The sequence below is a fragment of the Lolium perenne genome, chromosome 6 (genome assembly GCF_019359855.2).
Source record: "Lolium perenne isolate Kyuss_39 chromosome 6, Kyuss_2.0, whole genome shotgun sequence".
NCBI classification, from domain to species: domain Eukaryota; kingdom Viridiplantae; phylum Streptophyta; class Magnoliopsida; order Poales; family Poaceae; genus Lolium; species Lolium perenne.
In genome coordinates this window covers 23313189-23326429 of record NC_067249.2, presented here as the reverse complement: position 1 = coordinate 23326429, position 13241 = coordinate 23313189, and the positions used below count along the sequence as shown (strand labels likewise).

The window sequence follows — 13241 nt, the reverse complement described above, 5'->3', positions numbered from 1 at the left end:
ACTCCCTCCTCATCATGGGAGTCAGCAGCGGCGATGAAGATGGCGGTGGTGTCGATGGAGATGCCTTCCGGGGGCACTTCCCCATCCCGGTGGCGTGCCAGAACAGAGACTTCTGTCCCCCGAATCTTGGCTTCGCGATGGTGGCGGCTCTGGAACTTTTCTCGTATCGTGGCTTATTCTTTTAGGGTTTTCGCGACGGAGGCTTTAAGTAGGCGGAAGGGCAGCCTCGGAGGAGTCCTGGTGGACCCACACCATAGGGGGGCGCGCCATCCCCTCTGGCCGCGCCGCCACCACGTGTGGGGCCCCTGGGCATCCCCTCTGGCCCCTCTTCGGTGTTCTGGAAGCTTCGTGGAATTATAAGATCGTGGGTCTTGATTTCGTCCAATTCCGAGAATATTTCGTGTGTAAGATTTCTGAAACAAAAAACAGCAGAAAACAGGAACTGGCACTTCGGCATCTTGTCAATAGGTTAGTGCCAGAAAATACATAAATATGACATAAAGTGTGTATAAAACATGTGAGTATCATCAATAAAGTAGCATGGAACATAAGAAATTATAGATACGTTTGAGACGTATCAGTTACCCGAAGGGTAATACCCACATCATGTAGTTTTCGTGCTAGTGACAATCCAGTTGTACTGGGAAATGTGTGAGAAAGTAATCATTGGTCTATTTGATTTCTCGTGCTTTATAACACATAAAATGAAGGAAAGAATCACATTCAAGTGTAATATCCAACTTTTAGGAGATAGAACGCAACCTTAGAGTCTGCTCGATAAAAAAAAGTCTTCTCGGTCACATCATAAGAGAAGACTAAGCAACTTTATTACACATTCTTTTGTTTTCAATACATGTAGGATTGGCATGCCATGGCATCCAATTGTTGCATTTGCTAACTCTTTTCTGTTTTTGGGTTTTTTTTATGTGCACCAAGGAGGCTATGAGAGGTTTGAGTCGATAGAATGTGGCTAGGAGGATGGTTGTATTCCCGTTGTTCATGTGTGTTTCAGTTTCTTCGATAGGATGTATTCATTTTTTCGAAATGGGGATGTACCCCGGCTTCTGCATCGTGGTGATGCACACGACCATTTATTAAAAGGATTCAGATTCAGTATGGTTACAATTCAAGCATCGCCAATAATTGATACAGAAATCAACCGGCAAAAAAAGCAAGACATACTATGACTACACATCAACATAGTATCATAGTATGTCGACAGCCAGCCAGGCACAAGATATCCTGAGCGACCATCTGGAGACGTGTGCATCCAGAAGCCATGGCATCCCTCTGTCCCTCCGGGAAAGGAGGGCCCAAAGCTAAACCTAATGTGCCACCATATGGATAACCTGCAAAAAATGAAAGGAATTTTTTTTTGTTAAAGATGATATCATTTCTGACCCTTCTTATAAACCAACGTAAAGCGGAAACCCCAATCCAGATAAAAGCCTTAGATTGTCTATCTACTCCATTCAACCAATTACCAAACATATTAGTAATATTGGTTGGAGTTGGAAGATCATAAGTGAAATTGACCGTACGCCAAAGAAGTTTAGCTAAAGAATATTTTTTTAGGGTAAAGGACATTTAATAAAGAAGCTTAGCTAAAGGACATTCAATAAAGATGTGTTGAATAGTCTCCGGGTCCCTGCAGAAAACACATTTCGTACATCCATTCCAGTGGCGTTTAGCTAAATTATCTTTAGTTAACAGAACCTTATTGCTCAAGAACCACATAAAAATCTTTATTTTAAGGGGAACTTTCACCTTCGAGAGATACTTTCACAAAAAAAAGGGTATGGTCATTCATAACAAACAATTGGATATCAGATCCTAGACAAAACGATCACTCTCTTCATTTAAGTTGACCGCCATCAATTTTCGACATAATTGTAACAAGGAAATTTTTTGACATAATTTTCGATAGGATGTATTCATGTTATCTAATCAATATATAAAGTCATCGGAATAAAATTGGTGTTATCAACTAACTTTCTAAAAAGGATTATATTTTGGAACATCGGTAGTTGATCACAGCAGCACAAATTAAGGGCCGCGGACTTTACTTTTTGTTGATGCTGTGACGACTCGAAATAACTGAAGTCCAGAAAAGGGTAAATAATCATTCTAGATGACCAGATTGTTGAAAGGGCGACGACTGACTTTACTTGTGTAGGTGCGCACGCTCTTACCACGAAAGTAACATGATCACTAAAAGATTCAAAAAGGGTATAAACAAAAGTCATTAGCGCTGCAGCCTGTGCTGGCCTAGACGAGTAAAACCAGGAGAACTAAACAACGAGAGCGCAGCTCGTGCCAGAAGAAGCGTAGAAGCTGAACAGGCGACACATCCAGAAAAGAGAGCGGCACATCCAGAAAACCGTGACAACGCCAAACATGAGGAAGTAAAAATTAAATACAGAGCCAGTTTAATTCATTCATGTGGCTTGACATTTGACAATGGTTGATCGATCACCTGAACAGGACTAGCAGCCACAAAGAGGCCAGCCACGCCGCCTCCGATGGCATTCATTCCACCGCGGCGGTCTCTGGTTCCGCCGTTGTCTGTCGGAACGACAGGACTCTAACATACTACCTCCGTTTTAAGTAATAAGGCGCACACGTATTTCAAGACGAACTTTAACTATAAAAATTGAGCAATAAAATTTTGATTATATTATATGTAATTAGTACTGTTGGATTCGTACTGAAAAACACTTTCTAATGATGTTAATTTCATACTAACAATCTTTACGTATTTGAAGTAGTTATTGGTCAAACAAAAAACACGTAAAACAAGGACGCTTTATTCCTTGAAACGAAGGTAGTACTTGTTGTGAAGTGTATATGTGGATTGCCTAGCCCTTTCCATCAGTTCGGACTTTTGGTTCAAGTGGCTAGTGCATGAAGCTTAACATGGTATCAGAGCCCCAGGTCTCGAGTTCAAATCCTGGCTTTCACATGGTTTTCGCAATTAAGCCTAAAAATTGATGTTGTTCATGGTTTTCGCAATTAAGCCTAAAAATTATTGTTGCCCCCCTCTTTAGCCACCGCTGTTTTGGTGTGCTCTTCTTCTTTCACGTGTTGACTTTCTCTTCTCCCGTCACATGCGAGTGGGGGTGTTGTGAAGTATATATGTGGATTGCCTAGCCCTTTCCATCAGTTCGGACTTTTGGTTCAAGTGGCTAGTGCATGAAGCTTAACATGATATCAGAGCCCCATGTCTCAAGTTTAAATCCTGGCTTTCACATGGTTTTCGCAATTAAGCCTAAACATTGCTGTTGCCCCCCTCTTTAGCCACCGCTGTTTCGGTGTGCTCTTAGTATTGTACTACACCTTCATTCCACAATATAGGCCGTTTTAGCAAACTAATTAAGTCTGACATACTACACCTCCATTCCACAATAACAAACTACAAATAGCTTCTAAAACGGCTTATATTGTGGAACGAAGTGATACCATTCTTTGATGCAAACTTGGTTCAGCCTAAGCTTTTATGCATATCCGTAATCAAAAGGCTGGAATACCGGATATAAAAATGATGATACGTTGATCAAAGCAAAGTTAGAGAAACGAAAAACCGCTTCGCTCGCTCGCCCCCGTGGGCGACGGGCGAAACCCTAGGCCCTCCCTCCCCCCAGCTCTCTCCGCCGCCGCCATCGGCGTGGGCCGCCGGGCGTTGTCCGTGCAGTGCCGGTGGCGGCGGGGCCGCCTTTACCCATCGCGCGGAGGGGGGCGCGGGCGGCTCCTCGATGGCGGCGGTCGACCTGGCGGTGTGGTTTTCGCAGGCCGGCTGGGAGCGGACGCGGCGACGCTGCCTTTGGCAGCGGGGCGGCGGAGTGGCCGGGCGGCTGGTGGCGCCCGCTCTGCCCAGATCTAGGCCCGATCTAGGTTGGGGCGGGCCTCTGGCCCCTAGCTCGACGTCGGCGCCCCTGGTAGCAGCGAAGGTGTGGTGACAGTGGTTGGCGACAGCGGCACACAACCGACCAGTTGCAGCGTGGCGGCGAGCACTCTGTCGGGCTAGGTTGGGCCTGGCTTGTTCTTGCTGCTACGTCCGGTCGACTACCGCCAGTTCTGGCGGTGGAGTTTGTTCCCTCCCGCGTGGTTGTGCTGCTGCTATTCCCGACCTTGCGCTCGCCTTTTCTGCTTCTAGGCTTTGTGTTGGTGACCTTTGAGCAGCGGCGAGGATGGCTTCAAGACCGTGGTGGCATACGCTAGTGGACGACGGGTAGGATGGAGCAATTCGGATTGTTCGGGGTGGTGGCGGTCTGGGTCGGGAGAAATCCCTGCCGGCTTGTCCGACACCGACGCGGCGACACCTGTGGGGGCCGCCATTCCTTCTTGAAGGGTGTCGCGTGTACCTCTCCCTCATCACCTCCGCATACCGAGGGAAACCCTAGGACTTGTCCGGGCAGCAGCGGCGTCGTCATCGTTTTCCTTGTTGAAGGTGTTGCTTCGTATGCGGCGATTCGGATTGCGAGGAGCGTGGTGGTACTTTTTTCGGAGGGCGCATCGGTTGCGAGTTGTTTTCGTGTTCGTCGCTCAGCCGTAGTCGGTATTTGTTTCTCTTATCTTTCTTTGTGTTTCTTTTTTGGGTCTGGTTGTGCTGCGATCCCAACATGCTTGTTGTATCTTGGTTGCTATATTAATATAGCGGGGCGAAAACCTATTTCGAGGATCAAAGCAAAGTTTTCAGAATGATCTCTGAACCTGGCATTTTCCAAGGAAGTCAGCCAGATCTATATAGATGCGGAACTATTTTTTAAAATATGAGCTTAAGTGGTTGAAATATTAAAGCAACGAGAAAGAGATATGGCTTTTTTGTCGGCCCTGGTAGATAGTTTCATCTGATCATTTTAGTATACCCTTTATTTCTTTCAATGTACAAACCTCAAGTACACTTGTAAAATAACTGCGAAATAATACACACTCCATCCTAAAATATGTTGCTTATGATTTTTAGTCAAAATCAAACTTTATAAAGTTCGACTAGCTATATGGCAAAAAATATCAATATCTATAATATGAAATGTATATAGTATGAAAATATATTTAATCATAATTCTAATAACATTGATTTATCTTGTAAAATTTCATGTATTTTGTTACATAAATAGTCAAACTTTTTTTTTACTTTGACCAGATATTATATGCAATGATACTCCCCCCATGCCGGTTTATTAGGGTATTACTCACTTTGATAAAAAAAATAGATCATTGATTTGACCAACGAAATATGAGATATATGCCACAAAAATGGTATAGTTTTTGTGCTATATGTTATCATTTTGTTGACCAAATTAAAGGTTAAAGTTTTTTCTTAAAGTGCATAATATAGTAATAAATCGGTATGGAGGGAGTACCACAATTAGCATCAGATGAAGTGACCTGATTGCAGCTTCGGACTTCACAAGTTTGCCCCCAAAAAGCACCTAGTCAGGAAAGTTGGAATTATAAGAAAAGGTCACCATTTTTTGTACATTTTTCACTACTTGTAAGTACTGACCATGTGTGACTTAGATGCATATACAAGAGGTGCACATAAATTCCATCTAACTTCTTCAGGATGTCCGGTTGTTAATTTCCACCAAATTTCCTTGAACTTAGAGTTCATCTTAGAGATGATAAAAAGGTAGTTCTGGGTCATGGAAATTTCCTAACAGTGACTTGGCCTAACTACTCAAGTCAAATGATAGCGGCAGCACACTGGTTTCGCTTTGGTGTGTTTTCAGTTGCAACTCCCCTTCCCCCTGTTGTAGAGGTGGTTGAAAATTTCATGGAAATTCCTCAATTAACTACTCAAGAACAATTCTTGCAATTTCTAACTCTTCACTAATTTACGGGTTTTGATTTATGTGAACCAAGGAGACCATAAGAGGTTTGAGTCATTGAATTGTGGTTAGCCCCCACGCGGGCAGCGAGGGAAACCCTAGCCGCCGCCCACCTCCCTCCTCCACCCACCCTCTCTCCCTCCGTCACCGCCAAAGGGCGCAGCTGGGCAAAGCCTTTCCAGCGCCAGCGGGGTCCTCCTAGCTCGTCTCCTTGCACCCTCTCACGTGGATCCACGGCTGGCGATGGCGGCGGCTGGTCGGCTACGAGGACTTGGACGTGGTGCTGCTGGGAACCATAGCGCGACGTCCTCGACTCCTCGACGACGGTGTGTGGACGGCATCGAATCCTCTTCAGGCAGATCGACGGCAGATGGGGCGAAGGCTAGCCGGTGAGAACCAGGTTCCGATTTGGTCGGAGCCAACGATGGTGACGTCCTCGGGCGTCATCACTTTGTTGAAGGCATCGTTGACACGGATCCGCCCTCAGCCTCTTGTTCCGGGGTATATCCCAGATCTAAATTTTTAGATCGGACGATGGCGACACCTCCAGTGTCGTTTCCCCTCTTGAGGGCATCATTTTTGGAACACGAGATGCCTATAGGGAGTCATCCGACGGCACGGTGTTCCATCTACTGCGTCGACGTTGGCGGGTCTCGCCGGCATGGTGCTGCAGGGTATTGACAATGGACGTGGCTGGACGGACTCACGCAGGTTGGTGGCGATATCTGGCGTCATGGTGGCGTCAATGACAAGTCTGGCGAAGTGTATGCAGTTTTTTTTAACTTGAAGATGGCTTGGTGGATCGACGGCGGCGACGACTTCTTCAGCGTGCATCACAGATGTGTTTGTTAAGAGTCTATTGTAGCGGATGTGCGCTCCCGTTTCACCTAGAGGGTGGCCTAGGATATGCGATAGTTCGTGGTATCTAGCTGATGGGGTTTTCCGTGTTTTCAGGGCACAAGGCCCTACTGGCATGAGTTTCTCTCATTTCTCTCATTGTCGGGATTGTAAGTGTTGAGCGGTGGCTTCGGGTTATCTTATTGTATGCTCTTTGTAAGATTTTTACGAATAATTTAATAAAGAAGGTTGTATGTATCTTTTTTTCGATGCAGAGGCTATGGGTCATCCTCCATTTCAAAAAAGGAGGATGGGTGTATATTATCCGTTGCTCTCGTGTGTTTCAGTTTCTTTTAGCTGATGTAGCCATGTTAGTTAATCAATAAAGTCAGATCATCCGCCGAAAAAAGTGACTAAATTATCATTTATTTTAGCTAGATCACAACAGTTGAAAGTTCAACCAAGTTTCTTTATTTCTGAAGATGCTCTTACCACGAAGTAACTGGATATAACTAAGTCCAGAAATGGATATATAATTCTAGATCACGAGATAGTGGAAAGAACGACGATTTCCTTTACTCGCGTAGGTACGTGCTGATGCTCTTACCACGAAAGTAACATGATCACTAAGGTTCAAAAAACTTAAACAAAAGTCATCAGCTATGCAGCCTCTGCCGGCCTGGACGTAAGAGTAAAACCAGGAGAAGTAACCAGCGACCGCGTCTCGTGAGAGCGACAGTGTAGATAGCCGAGACGCTGCAAAGATAACCCATAGACCAAGTGGCAATCCAAAGTCAAAAGGACGTCGTTGCATGCATGTCGACTCTGAAAATTCCTTGATCAAATGACCAATATCTGACCAGGAGACTACATAAAGTAGCTGAGTAGCTTGACAGAGAGAAAGTATATAGCCGAGCTAGATTTAATCATTTAGGCCAAACAAATGGATCCACAAGGAATATCGCACAGCATATTCATATATTTATGTGTTTTTTTTCACTGTTGAATTGAATTTTTCTGTAAAATAGATATGGTGAATTTCCCTGCACATTTGCACATTCGCACATTCGCAGAGCCTCCTGCTGCTTCTGAATCACTATCTGTCGCCTTCATCAACCTCCGGGGACGGGGACTTTGGCCTCCGACGACGGCGGTGGCGGCGTCCTCCTCGCCTCAGCCGGCACCGCGGGGTGCGCGGTCCAGTTCTCCACCCTGAAAGCCGACGTCGAGTTGCCGCCCTTGGGCTGCTGGCTGCCGCTGTAGGAGTCCGCCATGTCGCCGCCGCTGGAAATGGTGAACCCCACGGCCGGCTGTGTCGGCTGTGTTGACACCGTCTTCATCTCTACCACCGGCTTCTTGGCGTTCTGGTCCATCTGGTAGCTCGGGAAGAAGCTTCCCACCACAACCTGGCAGTTGTGACAATGTCCAAACAGGATAAGTATAAAGAAATAAATACAGAGGCAGTAGAATTCATCCATGTGGCTTAACAATGGCTGATCGATCACCTGAACAGGGCTAGCAGCCACAAGGAGGCCGGCCACGCCGCCTCCGATGACGCGACCATCAGCAGCGGCGAGAGAGACGCTCATTCCACCGGAGCGGTCTCTGGTCCCCCCGTTGTCTGTCGGCGTAAAAGATCCAGACAGGGAAAGTAGCTCAAAGCGGCCCTGGATCAACAGCACATCAGTTACGACAAAGGATTTCAGAGTATATCAGTTCTTTGGTGCAAAATTGTTCATCCCTATGTCTTAAGCATATCCCTAATCAAAAGACTAGAATATCATGTAGGAAAGTCAATGATGTATTGATTGAAACATTTTGTTTTTCGCAATGATCTGTACAGTTAATCAGTACAGTAGTGCTACTACCACAGTCAGAATAAGATGAAGTGACTTGATTGCGGATTGGGATTTCACAAGTTTGTCCAAATAAAGGCAGTTAGGCAGAACTAGGAAAAAAAAAACCACAACCCCTTGGGGTTATCCTGCGCTTGGAAGAAGAACTAGGAAAGCTGGAATGATAGGGAGGTCACCATCGTTTATATTTTTCCACTACCTATAAGGACTGACCATGTCTGACTGAGATGCATATGCAAAATATCAGGGACGGAGCCAGGAAAGCAAGACAGGGGGCCAGTTGTATGTAAAATTTATTGGAGTGGGCCATATAAGTAAATATAGGCAAATTGCAGGTCAAATATACATATTAACCAGGGTTTTTTACCTTTTTAACAAAAAAATTCACCATGAGGGGGGCCATGACCCTAGCCTGCCCCCTGCTGGCTCCAGAGTCATGTTGTTAGTTTCCACCAATTTTCATTGAATTTGCTACAAAGATAGCTTTGGATCATGAAAAATTCCTTCTAGTGACTTGGCCCGAGTGTTTTCAGTATCGGCATACTAGGTAGTATCGTTTTATCGTCAGCGGTATCATATCGTAATACCACAATACTATGAGATTTATTTTTTAATAAAATATATGTTTATATTAATAATATACCTCAAATGCATTTAAATTTAATTATTAATTTTAATTCTGAGCTACTTAATTTATTTCGCTTTATTGGCAGCATAAATAGCTAGTTAACACGCCAATATAATTCAATTCCAGTACACACAAATAGCTGGTTAACTGCTTTCTTTGACTATAATTTTTTTTATGCTCATCACGCCCAAACTAATGGAAGATGTGCTATTTAAATGTTGATGAGTTCGCCTTGTTACTCCAAGACAACTTTTACTCTTTAGATTGCCACACCTTTGTGCCCTTATTTTTTAGCATAAGTGTGGTATCGTATGGTATTGACTTTGTATTGGGATACTAAAGATACCATGATACGAGTATGATACTACCGGATTAATAAGATACCATCATGATACTACCAGATTAAGATAGCATTATGATACGTATCGATTGGCAGTGGTAGTATAGTAAAATCGTAAGATACTACAATATGTACCAGGATACTAACGATGTCCTATCTATCAAGTCAAACGATGGCGGCAGCACGAATGATTTCGCGTTGGTGTGGCACATTATCAGAATTGGTATTCATAATGTGCAAACTGTACACGCTAGTCGTTGGAAATTAGGCAGGCTAGATGTTTACCAAGTTGAGCTAGTGCTGCACACATCAGTTGTTGGAAATTTGGAGGTCACCACTGTTCATATGCTTTCCATTACTATGCACATAAATTTCCATGTAGCTTCGTGAGAGTGGCGTGCTACTAGTTTCCAACAAATTTCCTTGCATCTGCCATTCATGATGGAGATGATAAAGGTAGATTTGGTTCATGGAAAATTCATCATCGTTTCCTATCGCAATTGCTGGCAGCACACAGATTTCGCTTTGGTGTAGTTTTGGATGCAACTTTTAAATTATTTTCTATCTCTTTCTTAGTTTCACCTGCCCTCGAGGTGGCTGCACACTTTGTTCAGTATAACCTCATACTTTTGTTAAATTTCTCAGAATTACAGAATTTTCTACCAGAGCTGGTACTAATAATGTGCACATTCTAATACTGACACATGATTTTCAATAAATAAAATCACACATCCGTTTTGGAATTTTTAAAGCTTCTGTTTATCTAGTTGAAATTTGAGATATGTCATTTTGAAGGGACAAATACATTAGAGACACATCAATGTAAACATATAATTGCTGGAAAAAAGGGGTTGTTAAGTAACAACCAGTTGAATCAATTGAATCCATCAACACATAAATGAAACATGGACACAACAAAAAGGAGCATAATGTAGTAATATCTTCTTTTTTTTAACGAAGGCAAAAGCTTTGCCATAATGTAGTAATATCATCTCAAAAGGAAAAAAAGTGAACAAACCTCATAAGTCACGGTACCACCTAAAGAATCATGCTGACGTAGCGTAACATTGGAGATCATACCATTGGCAGACAGAATGCAAATTGCCCTTGGACCTTGTTGCGAGAAAGATATAACCTTCATATTAATATCCTGATATAACAAAATAAAGTCAGGTAATTGATCATGGAAAATTATATAAACTTCACACAGAGATAAATTCAAGGTCAAAGCGTATTGTTCAAGTAAATGTAATAGACAAAGATAGTTAAGACTTGCCATACCTCACCGGCAACAACATTCAAGATATGAGGTGTAAAATTTGCACCAGAAGCACATCCTACCACATCACCTGTTCATGAATATAAAGTTTCTCAGCACAGAGACTGAATTACATAATTATCAGGAGAATGTGCACTTTGAGTATTCACAAACATTCATGTTTATCAAGCACGGGACAGGAATAACATTGTATTTAAACCAAATTTCATTCTATGTTAGGGCCTCAAATAAATATAATTACTGGGAACGGTCAACATCCTTATTAATTGTAGCATTCATCATAGAAAAACACAATGCCATTCAACAAGTCGATCAATATTAGTGTTGTTTCCCAGATTGACCCTCCTAGAGAAAATTATGAAGCTATCAGCATACAATATATGGATATATAAAGTAAATGCCGTCAGTGTCATGGTTGGCCTAATTGGGTAACACTTTCCAAATGTACTGGGAGCAACTTCACTATATAAGTAGTTATTCGTCCAACCATAAATAAATATATACATGTTTCCGAATGAAAGTACATAACACCAGATTTAGGCCGAGTTTGTAACTATGGAAAAACATAGGACTTAAAAATCCTAGGTGCCGTTTGGAACAAAGGAATTGGTATCCTACATTCGTTTGAAATTTCTATGTAGGACCATTCCATAAGAATTTCTGAGGAAATCGAACAAGAGGTATTTCTTCTCTGTTTGTCTATAATTCCTGTGTTTTCCCCGCGTGACGTCCAAGCAAAAGTTTTGATTGTTTTTCTGTGTTCTTTGGTTCCTATGAGTTCCTATGTTTCAAAAGGAGCCCAAACATGACACACAAAGGCCTAAGTTTTGCAGAATTAGTTTGCCACGATCCCACTCGCAGCCAGAGTGCCACACAAGATTGACTTATGAAAGGTCAGTTCACCTAGACCTACCTAGACTCACTAGATAGTCCCTTTCTCCTTGTCTCTTCCTGGCTTGTCTCTCTCAATTACCACATGACACACCACCCACCTAAGCCCCGGCTAAACAGCCCATCACCAAACTAAAATAATCATAATTAGGCTCTACAGGCTTGAATCCCGATTTGAGATGAAGATCGCACGAAATTACCAGGAAATTTCCTCACAAAAACTAGGAGTAGAGCTCTGTCGGCGACGAGTAGTACCTGACGCAGTGCCTAGCTGTGGTGCGGGCTGTTGCTTCTGGACAACGGCGACTACCTGTGGCGCGAGCTGCTGCTTCTGGGCAACGGCGGCGGAGGGTGGCGGCGTAGAGACGACCACCGCGGCGGTCGGCGTCGCGGCGGTCACCGCCACGACCGGCGCCGCACGGCTGACGAACCCCACTGGGCGGCCCGAGCCCCTGCCCCGCTTCATGACGGCCCCCACGGACGCCGCGGGCGTGTACTGGCCCCCGCCGGAGTCGTCCGGCACCGACGCCGAGATCGGCGTCGCCTTCAGCGGCCGCACCGGACCGCCGTCCACCCCGTACTTCCTCGGCCTCCCCCTCTTCCGCTTCCCCTCCCCTCTCCCAGCCGTCGCCACAGTCACGACCGCCGCCGCCGCAGGAGGAGGAGGAGGAGGAGCCGGTGGCGTCGCCTCCGTGGTCTCCGGCGCCGGCTGCGCGGCCGCGGTCTCCGTCGCTTGCTCCATGCCAAACTCTACCTCGCTCCTCGCCGGGACAAGACCATCAGCAGAGACCGCGCCGCTTCTCCGCACCACACGAGCACGATCAAGAGCAGCAGGAGAAGGAAATTCGAATCAAAAGCTCCAACTCCAACGTTCAAACTTGATGAACTCAAGCCCAGTCAGAACTCGGACTCCGGCGCGGTATCAGGAGCACCAAGCCGGTGCAGTTCTCCGGCGAGCCGGCCGGCGAGGAATTCAAGAACGAAGAGAGAGAGACAGGGGACGGAGAAGGAAGAAGGAAACAAACAGAGGCAGAGATGGGAAAGAAATGCAGGGAGAAATAAAAAGAGATCGAAATGGTTTAATACTTAGATGCTAGTAATAAATAAATTTGATAATCTAAACAAAGGAAATTATTTATTGCAAATGGATGGGATTTTTTAAGATAAAGATTTCCTTTTGTATATTTTCGGTCTGTTTTGGGTTGGTGAATGGGTTAATTAAGGAGGAGGGAAATGATGGTGGGGATCATTGTTTAATTGTTTTCCTGTTTTGCTTGGGCTAGGGGGTGATTGTTTAATGAGTAAAGTCTGAAAAAAACCTTGTGGTTGTAGATGAAGTTGAAATTGAACCCGCAACTTTTAATCCCAGAAACGAGCACCCTCAACTCACTTATCCCGGTCTGTTCTCGCGTGATGCTTGTTTCCGCGCCTGATTCGCTGACGTGCCAAGGGTCAACGCTGGGATTGTTGACTGGCTGGTTAAGTACTATCCACGTAGGTTGGGTCATGTGTAAACGACTTCGGTCGTTCTAATCGAATCGAACAAGAGGGGAACAGATAGTAGGGTTTGTCTCGCAAG

The 13241-nt window shown here is 44.5% G+C and overlaps 1 protein-coding gene across 1 annotated transcript; it reads right to left on the bottom strand.

Annotated features, from left to right (window-relative positions):
- Positions 1-7557: 7557 nt before the first annotated feature.
- LOC127308617 (AT-hook motif nuclear-localized protein 2) lies at positions 7558-12733 on the bottom strand. The gene is made up of 5 exons (XM_051339482.2): positions 11918-12733; positions 10774-10841; positions 10511-10642; positions 8174-8335; positions 7558-8074 (listed from the first exon to the last, which is right to left on the bottom strand). The coding sequence occupies exons 1-5, from the start codon at positions 12402-12404 to the stop codon at positions 7781-7783; spliced, it is 1143 nt and encodes a 380-aa protein (XP_051195442.1). The 5' UTR covers positions 12405-12733; the 3' UTR covers positions 7558-7780.
- Positions 12734-13241: the final 508 nt, after the last annotated feature.